The 14,114-nt window shown below is 42.9% G+C and overlaps 1 protein-coding gene across 1 annotated transcript in view; it reads left to right on the plus strand.

The window, feature by feature from the left end:
• The window catches only part of LOC141764519 (apoptosis-stimulating of p53 protein 2-like), a 31,439-nt gene extending 18,045 nt beyond the window's left edge, over positions 1 to 13,394 (plus strand). The window contains exons 7-18 of the mRNA XM_074629816.1: positions 1,472 to 1,677; positions 3,122 to 3,286; positions 3,802 to 4,021; positions 4,159 to 4,281; positions 5,259 to 5,365; positions 6,369 to 6,750; positions 7,278 to 8,023; positions 8,145 to 8,282; positions 8,839 to 8,972; positions 9,345 to 9,511; positions 11,411 to 11,610; positions 12,239 to 13,394. Of these exons, the coding sequence (XP_074485917.1) occupies positions 1,472 to 1,677; positions 3,122 to 3,286; positions 3,802 to 4,021; positions 4,159 to 4,281; positions 5,259 to 5,365; positions 6,369 to 6,750; positions 7,278 to 8,023; positions 8,145 to 8,282; positions 8,839 to 8,972; positions 9,345 to 9,511; positions 11,411 to 11,610; positions 12,239 to 12,280 (2,630 nt within the window). The 3' untranslated portion in view covers positions 12,281 to 13,394. The remainder of the gene's footprint in view (positions 1 to 1,471; positions 1,678 to 3,121; positions 3,287 to 3,801; positions 4,022 to 4,158; positions 4,282 to 5,258; positions 5,366 to 6,368; positions 6,751 to 7,277; positions 8,024 to 8,144; positions 8,283 to 8,838; positions 8,973 to 9,344; positions 9,512 to 11,410; positions 11,611 to 12,238) is intronic.
• The last annotated feature ends 720 nt before the right edge of the window (positions 13,395 to 14,114 follow it).

Genomic DNA, 14,114 nt, shown 5'->3' on the forward strand with positions numbered 1-14,114 from the left:
TATTTTGTAACATTTTGCAGTATTTAAAAGAGTTAAAAGCCACCGTTTTATTGGTTTAAATTGTGGCTGCAGCAGAGAGGAGAATCCCATCGACAGCTTACTGAAATAGTCAGAAGTTTGGGTTTACCTCTCGTTGTCTTCTTTAGGAGTTACTGGCTGGAGCCAGAAAACACAAATTTGGCAGAAAAGGGGTGAAGCTTTGGTGGGATGAACATGAGGCAGACATCATGGCTGGACAAATTTAAAATGTATTATATTCTGATTTTGTATTTCCAAAGGAAAGTTGGGGGGTTTCCCCATTCACTTCAATACAGTCAGACTTTTCTTAGAGCAGCATTAGTGGCAGTTAGAAGAACTGCATCTTAAGACACATTGGGCCATATTTGGTAAGGCTTTCAGTGTTTCCCACAGAATTAGATTCTATTTGTGGAGGTAGTCGACGGGCGGACGTATTAAATAAACCGCATATACTGTATATTCTTGCTAATATACTCTTGCGTTGCTAGCTGCGCCCTATCTCCCTGCGGGGAGGGACGGAGCTCCCTGCTTTTGGCACAACCGGGGCGGACTGTCCTCAGTGCGATAATGTCGGCAACCTACCTGACTTGTGTTGAACCACAGACCCCCGTCTATTTAACCATTCTTTGTGGGTGTGGTTTTTTTGCCGTGTCATTACCAGTCATATCTATACATCTATCTATACATATATATATGTATATATCTACATACATATATCTATACAACCGTAAACCATTGTTTACAAGAGCACAAATTCTTCATAGATCTAGCCTCTTAATTTTGCTCTCAAAGTGCACCACATTGATGCATTTGACTTCAGAATATAGGCTATAAAATGTTCTTTCTAAATGCATGATGCTTTAAAAGTCAATGAGTTAAATAATCGTGATCTCAATATTGACCAAAATAATCTGGATTATGATTTTTGCCATAATCGAGCAGCCCTTGGCTATAAAACTGAAAAGCATCTCTGCTATGAAGCTGAAAATACAAAAAACTTGTGCATTAGGAGGAGTGTCACAATTTGTTTCCGTTCACATCTCGTGCAATGATGCAGCGACTGTAATTTATTCTACAAAAATACAACGGCATCAGACATAGAGTATCACTCCACAAGAATATCCAGAGAATGGCACCATATCAGCTATCTAAAGCTGCTGCCTTTGCAAATCAGGCGTTGAATACACGCAAATTGTGGCCACAGATTCAGTGAAAATAAAAATTGCGCAGTGCACATTAGCTAGCAAGCAAACAATATTTATATATATTTATAAAGAACTTTTGGCTTCTTTTGTTAAATAAAAAAAAAAAGTTTTGTAAAAAGGTATTCCTCGAAATAAGATATCCAAATGCATTTGCATTGCTTTAACCCAGGTATCATATTGGTACTAGTATATATAGTATATTTACACCAGTGCTCTCATTCATATTTGGCTGTGTTCCTGTGTTTCAGTGGAGGAGATCGAGCAGATGACCGGTCTGTTCCAGCAGAAGCAGAGGGAGCTGCTGGTTGCCGTGACGAGGGTGGAGGAGCTGAGCGACCAGCTAGAATCGCTAAGGAGCAACAGACTGGAGCCTCCTCTTCCTCCTCCTCATCTTCCTCATCACCACAACACCTCCTCCACAGCTGAGCTGGAGCGCCTCTATAAAGAGCTGCAGGTGAGACCTAAGTTGATGAATTCATCAGACCTCCAACGACAACAACCTCTGGTTATTTGGGGCATCTGTACAATATAGCATCTTCCCATAGATGATCTGACAGCACCTGGATGAACGTGAAACTCTCCTTAAAGCATCAGAACACATAACACGTTGAGCTGCATTAGGGCTGAAACTAAAGATTATTCTCATTAATCTGCCAATGATTTTCTCGATTCATTGATTAATTGTTTGGTCTATTAAATGTCAGAAAGTAGTATGAAAAATGCTCGCTATTCTTCAAAGCCACGGCAAAGAACGTAAGAGTCAATTGTTAAATCCATTGCAACGTTGGCGACCAGAAGCAGAGCTACGCCTCCGCCATTTTGGACTGAAAGCTACTACCAGACGCAGTAAAATTTACACCTCCAAAGTGCCTTAAAAAGTTAAATAAATCTATTCTATTTTCATAATTTTAATGTCCCTACTGAAATTTCCTGTGTTGAACAATGAAAATATTATAGATATGCATACTATTATAACTATTTACTTTTTTATTTATTAAACTTTTTCCCCGGCTGCTTCCCAGAGGAGCATAAAGTGAGCGATGGACATAAATGGAAGTTAGAAAAATCCAGCACACAGATTTTGAGAACAATCTTAAACTTTTTCATGTCAAGGACCTCCAGAATAGACGTCCAACAGACGACAGACCATGAATGTATGAGAGGTTGTGTCCTGTGCTTTTGCCCTGCGTGTTAGTAAATAGCCTACAACTACATTAAATTCTGTGTATGTCATGCTACTAGCACTACTAGCTACTGGCCGATAGCCGGTTGTTTGGGAACAGAGATGTTAATACATCCACCACGGTACAGGCTTACAGCATACAGCCCATGGGTGTACTATGAGATAATAAAAGTGATGAATTACAGACAATATATCCATTATTACAGCCGCATACAGCTAGCAGGAAGCTGGCAGAACCAGATCTGTCATATGGACGTGCAGTTCATTATGCAGAGAAAATAATAGTTAGCTATTAGTTAGTTTTACTGTTGATTTACCTAAAAAATAATTATCCTCTGATTTACAGACATTTTTTTGTACATCCATGGACTCATTGGTGTTTTCAGTTCAAAATCTAGCGGCTTTTGTCAAAACGGCACCGGAGTTTCTTCTCTTTGCTTCTATACTCTTTGGCCACGGTGAAGTCTTCAAATGTCTTGGTTTGTTCGACCACCAGTCTAAATAATATATTCAAAACAAAACTTCACTATCAGACTTCATGATGTTGGAATTTCAGCAGACCGGTTAACTAGCTTACTGGCTTACTAGACAGCGACAAGCTAGTGTAGCTAATTTGAGCATAGCAGGAAGGCTAGGTTAACTAGCTAATGTAGACTTTGCAGTATTAGATTCCCTCTTACCTGTTGTTCACTGAGCTCCATCCCTGACCTCCCAGTTGAGGAACAAGCTGAACCAGGATCAGAGCGGCAGGCTGCAGCAGCAGAGAGACAGTCTGAACAAGAGGAACCTGGAGGTGGCAGCGATGGACCGACGGCTGCTCGAGCTCCGACAGCGGCTCTGGAAGAAGAAGGCTGCCCTGCAGCAGAAGGAGAACCTGCCGGTGAGTGCATACAACCAAAACAACTGAGTCAGCAAAATATGAACTTTTATTTTCTCGAGAGATACTTTATACTGTAACGACTTGTAATGAGCTTAAAATCAGGATAAACCTCATTTGATAAATGAGACTAAATTAAACTTTGATTATTGTATTAACTTCCTACCAGTGGTGGAGGAACTAATCAAATAATTAACTTAAAGGTGCTGAATTCCAGATTCAGAGCATATCTAGAGCCCCTTTCACACAGAGATTCTGCATTACTGCCATAAAGAAGATTGAAAATGTTACTTCAGTAAAAGTATGAGTATAATCAGAAGAATGTACTTAAAGTATTAAAAGTAGAAAAATGTCCCCTGTGACTGTTATACTCTACTATTATATATTCTATCATTATATTATTATTACCCATGCATCAATATAAAATCAGGATTTTACTGTTGTAGTTGGTTGAGGTGGAGCTCATTTTAACTATTACATTAGACTCAACACCTGTGAAATATTTCTGTTCCGTCCAGGTGGCTTCAGACGGAGTGGCCCCTCAGCACGGCGTGGGTTCCAGAGTGGCGGCGGTGGGGCCGTACATCCAGTCGTCCTCCACAACAAGCTCTCAGGGGCCTCCGGTGCCGGCCCGCCAGGAGGTCCTGGTGAAGCCGGCGTACCCGGACGGCACCGCCACCCTGCCTATGCCCGACTCGTCCCTGAAACCGCCTCCCAGACCAGTCAAACCAGCCTCAGGTACTGTACTGAAATTACAATAGACAGAAAACGGAGGATATTTTTCTTTAACAAGTAATTTATTTAATCTCAAACTAAAGCATCACTTGGACTGATGTATATTGTGTATTGGATATATGTCTCTCTGCTCTTTCTAGGTTTCGCCACATCAAAAATATCCAAACTCTCTGACTGGTGCAGCTCGTTTTCAGAGTCCGGTGGAGGTTACAGCCACGCCTCCACGCTGCCTCGCATGTCCAGCCTCAGCTGCCACAACTCAGGTCAGTCAGGGTCAGTGATGGAATGTAACTAAGTACATTTACCCAAGTACTGTACTTAAGTACAAATTCAAGATACTTTTATGCAGCTTTATACTTCTACGCCACTACATCTCAGAAGTAAATATTGTACTTTTTACTCACCACATTTGTCTGACAGCTTTAGTTACTTCACAGATCACAGTTTTTCATTCCCTACCTGTCCAGTGAAAACCACGTATCTCCAGATGTGTTGATGTTGAATGTTTGCGATAAACTGAAGGACGAAGTGTTCCTTTATCTGCTGAGAAAATCCTCCAACTTCTTTAAGCTCAATAAACTATTTAAAAAGTCTCTAGGATCAGCTGGAAAATGCATCTTCACAAAGCTGAAAACAGGCTGTTTTTCTGACACCATGAGATTCGTGGTTCTCACAGGACAGCCACGCTACAATCATACGATGATCTTATAGACCATGATGCATTGCTGTAGATTAAACTACCCTAACAGTATATAAAGGAGATAAAAAAACATCCACAGTAGTAAAATGCAGCACACACATTAATGCAGCAGTAATATTAATCCAGAAACATCAGATATAATAATAATATAATAAATAATGACTGACAGGGAACATTTTACTGCACAATGATACTTTAAGTACATTTTGCTGATAATACTTACATACTTTTACTTATGTAAGGTTTTGAACGCAGGACTTTTACTTGTAGTGGATTATTTTCATAGTGTGGTATTAGTGCTTTTACTTCAATAACGGATCTGAATCCACAGCTGGTTAGAGAACAATTTCTACAGAGTCCACAAATGTGGTTAAATTCTCAATCGGTGGCTACGCAGTCGCAATGGGGGACTGTTTTGAAAAGCCTCGCTGTTGGTGCGTTCAAGAACACTCTTGATTTGAGTATTGGCTTCCTGTCTGGGAGATTTAAAACTCAGCTTGTTGTGATTATAAATGCAACACCCTCTTATCCCTCTTGTAGGTGGTAAGACCCTCACAGACCAGAAAGCCACATCTGGATCTGACATCCCGCCCCCTGTCCCCTCACGAACCAATCACATCACTGACAACCTGCTCAGAGACAATCAGGTATCCATGGACTCTCAGTTCCTTTCTATTACAAACTATGAATTTATTTTTGGTGACGTGGAATCAAAAGAATTATTAAAGGGGAACAACGGCCATTTTTTAAAACATTGATGTTATTCATATCGCCACTGACAAGCAGTCACTGTTTACCGTGATGATGCTGCCAACGCGTGGTTTCCCGGCTCGCCCTCGCAATATGAGTCAGCAACTCCCTGCTGGTACTGACTATAATGATGGCTGCAACTGTTATTTGAGTATTTGTTTTTATTTTGGAACCTTGTAGTTTTTCAAAATAAAAGCTTTATATATCAGGAATCAACCTCTCATTACGTTTGGAAATCAGATCCCCTCATCAGCAGAAATCCCCTCATCACTTAGCTTTCCTACTACTATTATTAGATTTAGGGGTTATCCTGGTAAAAGAACAATAGGGACAATGTGTAAGATTTGGCCGCATCTAGTGGTGTGGTTGCGGATTGCAACCTACTAAGTACCCCTTTGCTCACTTCTGCCTTTCCAAGACTGCAGTAACGTGAGCCGCCGAGTGCAAAACCGTGGTAGTGTTGTTCACCTCACTCAGAGGCCATCCTTACCGTGATGACACTACTTTAGGAGCAACGGAAGTCATACTGCGGTTGGCGGTACCACAGTTTTACACTCTGCGGCTCACGTTACCGCAGTTTCACAAGCGAGTCGGAGAACTACGGTGGCCTTCAGGTAACGTAAAAACGTGAAAGGCTCTCTCTAGAGCCAGCGTTTGGTTTGTCTGTTCTGGGCTTCTATAGAAACATGGCGGAGCGACACGGCGGACTGCTACACTCTGGCCCTTTAAGTAAAAGGATCTGAGTACTTCTTCCACTATTGATTTCAGTTCATGTTAATACAAAATATTTGATTGCCACCTTTTCTGTATGCAACAATATGTCTTGGGTATCTGTTCAATTGATTTCGACTGAGTATAATGTTCTTAAATTTCCGTGTTAACTCTGTATTTCACCTTCAGGCTTCTGGTAAAGGTCATCCGGCTGCGCCACCTCCAGTTCCCAGTAAGCCCAAACCGTTCTCCTCGCCGGGTCCACCAACATTCTCCAAGCCCCCCTACAGCACCGGGACCTTCCCCGGTAAGGTGCGGCCGGGCGGGGGCCACCTCAGGGCTCCGGGAGTCCTCTCCAGCCACAGCCACACCCTCCCTCTGCCCAACAAGCAGGAGAGTCCGCCGGCCGCCGCCGTACGACCGTACACCCCCGACCTCTCTGAGGCCTCCCCTCCTGTGCTGCAGAAGCCTCAGATTGTGGCGGCTTCGTCCATCTACTCCATGTATACCCAGCAGGGGAAGGGCTACCAGCCGGGCGGCCAGGGCACACTGCCCCGCAGCCAGCCCAGAGGTGATGCACCAACACAGCCACAGCTTTACTGTTACTACTGTTACTACTATTAATACTCTTGGTTATTACTACGACTGTTTCCTCTCTTCTCACAGGCTGTCATTCGATTAAAATATTTAATCGCAATTAATCACACATTTTTTATCTGTTCAAAATGTACCTTAAAGGGAGATTTGTCAACTATTTAATACTCTTATCAACATGGGAGTGGGTATATATGCTTGCTTTATGCAAATGTATGTATATAAATGTATTTATTATTGGAAATCAATTAACAACACAAAACAATCACACATATTGTCCAGAAACCCTCACAGGTACTGCATTTAGCATAAAAAATATTTCCTGTCCTTCCAGTTTGGAGCATTATTTAGCCTCCTTCGCGACAAGCTAGTATGACATGGTTGGTACCAATGGAAACGATTAATCGAAATAGTGAATGAATTAACTGACTAATTGTCTCAGCTGTTAAGCATATTTGGTTTGTTATCGCTGCCTCTGACTGCAGTGTGTCTCCCCCCTCACAGTTTACGGGAAACCCGTCCTCTCAGCTAGCAGGGGGCAGCAGTCTGTCGCCTCAGACATCATGAGCTCTGGGTGTTGTGTGTCCGACGGGAGCGAGGCCGACAACGGTTGCCTGGGTAACGCCGAAGGTGTCGGGGCAGAGACGGCAGAACGCGCCAACCCGCGACCGCTCAGCCCCACCAAGCTCCTCCCCTTCCTGTCCAACCCTCACAGGAACCCCAGCGACGCCGACCTGGAGGCCCTGCGCCGCCGACTGCACCACGCCCCCCGGCCCCTGAAGAAACGCAGCTCCATCACGGAGCCCGAGGGTCCGGCGGGTCCCAACATCCAGAAGCTGCTCTACCAGAAGACCACTCTGGCTGCCATGGAAACCATCCCCATGGAGACAGTCGGTCCAGCGGGGACTTACGTTCAGCCTCATGAGGACGGGCTGGGCGGTGCGGATGTGATGTCCAGGGTCGACGACAACCAGCCGCTCGCTGATAGCCCAGAAGACAGCCTGACCCCGCCCCCTCTGCCCCCCCGCTCACCCATCCTTGACCCCGCCTCCTGCCGCTCCCTGCCCCCCCCTCTGGAGGACAAGGAGGAGGAGGAGGTGTGTCCCTCCGTCTCAGTCCACCGGGACTACTTTGCCGATGAGTTCCCCCCCTACCCGCCCCCGCCTTACCCCACCTGTAGTGATGGGGATCAGGGAGATGACCTCAACCTGCAGCCGCCGGAGGTCACAGGACAGGTCACAGCGCCCCCGGTGAGTGTGTAACGCTTCACAGGGGACAAGATTACATTCTGATTAATGCTTTGTCTTATTAAAGGGTCACTTCACCTGTATTATTAAAATAAACTTTATTTCCTCCCTCTCCCTCTCTCAGGGTAAGAAGTCGATCCTCCGTAAAGCCGGCTCGGAGGTGATCGACCACAGCATCCGGGTCAAGTTCAACCCTCTGGCGCTGCTGTTGGACTCATCTCTGGAGGGCGAGTACGACCTCGTCCAGAGGGTCATCTACGACGTGAGTCACACCGCTGTCTGGTCTCACTCTGCAGGTCCACCAGGGAGACAGTTTGACTCAACTCAGAGACGCTCGCAGATCTACTCAGATTTTCACAAACAAACAAATTATGATGATATTTAAGGAATGATCTGTCTGAAGCGCTGCATTTAGAACTGCACAAAATACATAGTATGTTCCTTAAATCGAAAGAGATTTGATCAATCATCATTGAATAAATATAAATAGCTGCTACTGCTCTGAAGTGGATGCAGGTATGACGAGTTGGTTTTGGTTGGTGCATTAATACTGTATTTAAATGTGCTGTTAATTTATTCACAGGTTGTGTTTTTCGGGTACTTTCAAATGTAACATATCAAATCTGCTGTTATGTTTATTAGGATTTTTGGTGTCCGCGTTATAATTGTGATTAATGTGACTTCAGGGAATATTTGTAATGTTTTTTAGCTTTAAAAAATCATCTTAAAAGCTATTGAATATTGGCATGAAATGCTTGAAACCAGCATCTTGACTCCAGATTACAGGAAATATATGTGATCATACATCCGTCTTGCAGGTGGACGACCCCAGCATGCCCAACGATGAGGGCATCACGGCGCTGCACAACGCCGTCTGCGCCGGCCACACGGAGATCGTCAAGTTTCTGGTTCAGTTCGGTGTCAACGCTAATGCTGCCGACAGCGACGGCTGGTGAGTTTGAACCAGAACAACATCGCGGTCCTGTCATGCCAAAGTCATTTTCAGAGGCTGAGGTAGCGGTTTGTAGGATCAGTTAAGTTTTGTGATATCATGTTGATTTAAGAATTATCATTTCTGTATGTCGACAACAGCTGCTAAAATGTTACCCATGTTATGGCCATTTATCTTATTTTTCATGGATGTAGCTAGTTGGCGATGCAGGAAGATGACGTCTCCAATGTTTATCCCTCCTACAAAACTCCGATTGGTTGTTTCTCCAACCTAGAAAACAGCTTCAAATCAGTGACTCACTGGACAAAACTCCACAGATGTGGTTGTTCGATTCTCTCAAACCTTTCTTCCTCCCTCTCTGCTCGTCTCCAGGACTCCCCTCCACTGCGCCGCCTCCTGTAACAATGTTCAGGTCTGTAAGTTCCTGGTGGAGTCGGGGGCGGCGGTGTTCGCCACCACATACAGCGACATGCAGACGGCTGCCGACAAATGTGAGGAGATGGAGGAGGGCTACGCCCAGTGCTCCCAGTTCCTCTACGGTGAGACTATACACAACGCGTCACACTGCAGGATCTTCAGAATGGTTATCTAACATGTTAACAGCAAACAGAACTTCAGGAGTCTACAAGGAGGCGTGGTCCCTGATGGGGATTTGGGACTCGTTGGGGAGGGAGTTCAGGGAGACCATGAGGAGGGTTCAGAGTCCATAAGGTGTTTGTGTTGGTTCTAAAGTGAATTTTAGAAGACTTACATGGGTATTTAAAGAAGTTCAGTGATTTCTTAAGTGGGTTTTGTGATTTTTGTGGGAATTTTAAGGGAGTATGCAGAAAATCCAGGTTCTTTAAGGTGGTCCGTAGGGCCATGAGTGGATTTTAGGGATGGGTTAATAGGTTCAAGGGGTTTGAGGACGTCCCATCAGTTCTATGAGGGATGAGAAATAAGGCGGTTATAGAAAAGAGTATTGAAGCAAAGAGACAAAACTCAGCAGCCGCTAATGTATGCAGTATGCTGCCGCCATTTTGGACTGAAAACGCCAATGAGTCTGTGGCCATGGATGTTTAAAGAGACTGTCTGTAAATCAGAAATGTTTTTGAGGTAAATCAACTTCTCAGTACGAACACTTAAATAGCCCTCAATTAAATCATTATGTCCTAAAAGTTGTAAAATTCACTAATAGCTGAATCCAGAGTTATTTTCCTCGGCATAATGAACGTGCATCAGATCCACGGGACTGCACCGCCCTGCACGTTCATATCACATATACGGTTCTGCCAGCTTCCTGCTAGCTGTATGCAGCTGTAATAATGGATATATTGGCTGTAATTCATCACTTTTATGATCTTATAATACACCCATGGGCTGTATGCTGTCAGCCTGTACCGTGGTGGATGTATTAACGTCTCTGTTCCCAAACAACCGGCTATCGGCCAGTAGCTAGTAGTGATAGTAGAATGACATACACAGAATTTAATGTAGTTGTAGGCTATTTATTAACACGCAGGGCAAAAGTACAGGATACAACCTCTTATACATCCATGGTCTGTCGTCTGTTGGACATCTATTTTGGAGATCCTTGACATGAAAAAGTTTGAGATTGCTCTCAAAATCTGTGTGCTGGATTTTTTTGTGAAGAGGTTACATTGGCTTTTGGGAAGTTCCATGATTCCTGAGGAGATTTTGGGAACCTGAAAGCGAGTTCTTGGGCAACATGCGGAGGTTTTGGGGATCTTTGACAAGGTTAAATGGATTTTGGGAGTCTTTTAGTAGGTTCAAGGAATAAAAGGAGGTTCCTTCCATTCTATGAGTTAAGACAAGGATTTTTTGGAAGAATTTAGGGGGTCACAGAGTCTTTGAGGAAGATCTACAGGTCTCTGAGGAGGTTTCAAAGTTTTATTTTAAAACCTTTCAGGGAGTTCTACAGCAATGTGAAGAAGTTTCAGGGACTTTTATGTTGGTTTCATGGGACCTTGAGTGGATTTGGGGGTAAATTTGAGGAAAGCCTGAGGAGCTTCCAGGGACCATTGATGAGGTCCAAGTGATCCCATTGGTGTTACAGGGTTCCACGTAAAGTTTGAGGGGACTCTGAGGGTGATTCATTGTCTTGAGGGATTTTTAGGGGCCAGTTAAGTCTTTCAGGATCGTTGACAAAGAGTCAGGGGTCCTTGAGGAGATCTCATGAGTTCTAAGTAAAGATTTCAGGGGTCATTGAGGATTCCCAAGGAAATAATGGGGCCGATACAGAAGTTCCTGGGGGTCCTTGATAGTGTTTCAGGGTCCTTAAAGGGTCTTCGTGGGTCTCACTTTGCCACACTGCCTGTTACAATTATGGTCTGCTAAAAATAATACACTTAATTACAGGTTGTAGTCTAGACTGACTCGATGTTGTTGATATGATCCAGTTTCTAAATGCTTCTTCCTCTGTGTTTGTGTGCCCGCAGGCGTTCAGGAGAAGATGGGCGTGATGAACCGCGGCGTGGTGTACGCCTTGTGGGACTACGAGCCTCAGAGCGAAGACGAGCTGGGCTTCATCGAGGGCGACTGCATGACGGTGCTGAGACGGGAGGACGAGGTGGAGACGGAGTGGTGGTGGGCGAGATGTGGTGACCGTGAGGGCTACATCCCTCGCAACCTGCTGGGGGTGAGCCGACTATGCTGAGTTTATCTCCTAACAGATCGAGATGTTGACAGCTTATATAAATTTGTAGCATTTAGGGAGAAATTTCCATGCTGCAAAAATTGAAATGATGGGAAAAAAATGATCCATTTAATGTTGAACCCTTCAAATATTCATGTGTTGAATTATATGTATTAGTAAAATGTTACACTACCAATTAAAAGGGATTAATTGGGTGTGCACCAACTGTTTTCCCTGTAAATATTACATTTATTACATTCAATTTATTCCCCAGGAACCTTCTGAAGAAATTGCACTTCACTTTCTGTCTAGGAAATGATATTGAAACTGTGGAACCATAAAATAAACTGTTAAAATTAGCTGCAACAGTCTTCATGTATATTTCCAGAGATGTAGATGCAGTATGATCCCTGCTCTGCTCATTGAGCTTCACAGGGAATTGAACCGTCGACCATGCCGGCGTCAGTCTGCTGTTTCTTCCAGTTGTCCCCTAAATCTCATCTGTTTTAATCAGGTTTAAAAGCAGCTCTGAGAATCCTTATACTCAAAGGTCTTACGTAAGAAGTTTCAGTATTTCAGTGTTATCTTAATGATGTTTTAATGAGAAAATCCTTTCTCTTTTATTTCCCAGCTGTATCTGAGGATCAAGCAGCGCCAGAGGAGCCTGGCTTAACTGACGGCTGACAAATCCTTCAAAAGACCAAAATGTTGTGAGAAGGAGTTAAAACCTCTGGACTCGAGGTCGTTGTTAAAAAGGAGAGACAGATGTTTTCTGAACTGCCACTGGACCTGTTTGGTTTTTCAACCTCAGCACAAAGAATGTCACAGTGAACTGTCGGAGAGACAGAAGAAACAATATTTCATCTGCATCCTGTGGTAAAGTGAACAGATTATCAGTTTACCAAAATTCATCAGCAGATATTTGACTTTTGCCAATGAGTCATGTGATTTTTTTTTTCCCCTTGATAGCCTCCGACAGAGCCGCCATGAGGCGTCAGGGAGCCTCAAAAACAAAATGTGAAATTTTTTTTGGGTTCATCTTGTAATTCTTTTTTTTTCTAATTTAAGATTTCATTTTATTTTACTGAGTAGCAACAGTTAACATAAAGACAGGAAATGTGGAGAGAGAAAGAGGGGTGACGACATGCAACAAATGTCCCAAAGGTTGGTTGGTTTTGTCATTAATAAAGTATTTAAAGGTCCAATCCCTTTGTTTTGTTACAGCATCCACTAGTTTCACCAAATGTAGCAAATATTGGAATTATAACACAAATTAAGGAGATCTAACAGCCTGTTATTCTTATGTACTTGATTAAGTATTGTTATTACACGGCTTTGTTGAATACTCGATTCTGATTGGTCAATCACAGCATTCTACAGTCTGTTATTTCTTTATAGCAGACCGTTGATATGTATAACAGACCGTTGCTACGGACGCAGTTCTGATGTCGGACTCTGGAGGACCGTTTTTATGTGAAATTATTGATTTTTTAAGTAATTAGCCGTATAATAAGCAGGATAATGTACAGCTAGCGGGTCATTGTTGTGAAATAAATCCCGACAGGACGATGTGGCAGGGGTTTATTTCACAACAATGACCGGCTCACTGCACATTATCCCTTACGTGTTGTACGGAGCCCCAAAGTCCCAAAAACGTTTTTCATATGCACAAGATAATAACTTTTGTGAACGAGATAATAATTTGTGTGAACAAGTTTGTGACTTGAGAAAACAACTTAATTGACTTGCGTGAACAAGATAGGATCTTGTGGGAACAAAATAGTAACTTTTGCAGCAGGTTTGTGACTAGAGGGAATAAGATAATACATTTTGCAAACAAGATAAAAAAAATAACCTTTTGTTTCTTTGGGGCTCTGTAGTACAGATAATGTTTCACCAGGTTTTTTATTTTTTAAATATTAATTGTAGCCAGTTTTTGTTTTGCACTTTTGCAGATTTGATTAAATCCAGCTCGGGCCTCAGACAGGCTCGACTCAGTGTGAACAGGCTGCCATTTGTTAAGGTTAGTTTGATATTTACGTCACTAATGTTCCCCAAACACATACAGGATCTGGGTTAAGGAAAAGCACTTGTTTTGAAAGAGTATGAAACGGTTTTGGGTTTGTCTGGTTTTTAAATTGTTGTTTTAAAAGTTTATTTACAAGAGTAAAGTCAGAAAAAGATTTTGTTTTACTTTTCATTAAATTCTTAAAAATATCAGCAGATATGATATAGTGAAAATTAAAAATCTGTCTTTTTTTGTGCCGAAACTGAGGACTTAATTACAAACTCCTGAAATGTGGAAGCTCAGTATTTTTTCTAATATACCGGTAGATTTTTTCATTTTCCAAATTAAAAGCCTATTCAGATTAAATTGACTCCAAAGATGTCTTTAAATCACAGGATGCAAGTTCTGTGTTGTTCACTTTTGATTTAGCAAGGCTAGCATTTTCCACCTGCTTCCAGTCTTTGTGCTAAGCTAAGCTAAACTAAACACATCCTGGACC

The sequence above is a fragment of the Sebastes fasciatus genome, chromosome 3 (assembly GCF_043250625.1).
Source record: "Sebastes fasciatus isolate fSebFas1 chromosome 3, fSebFas1.pri, whole genome shotgun sequence".
NCBI classification, from domain to species: Eukaryota; Metazoa; Chordata; class Actinopteri; order Perciformes; family Sebastidae; genus Sebastes; species Sebastes fasciatus.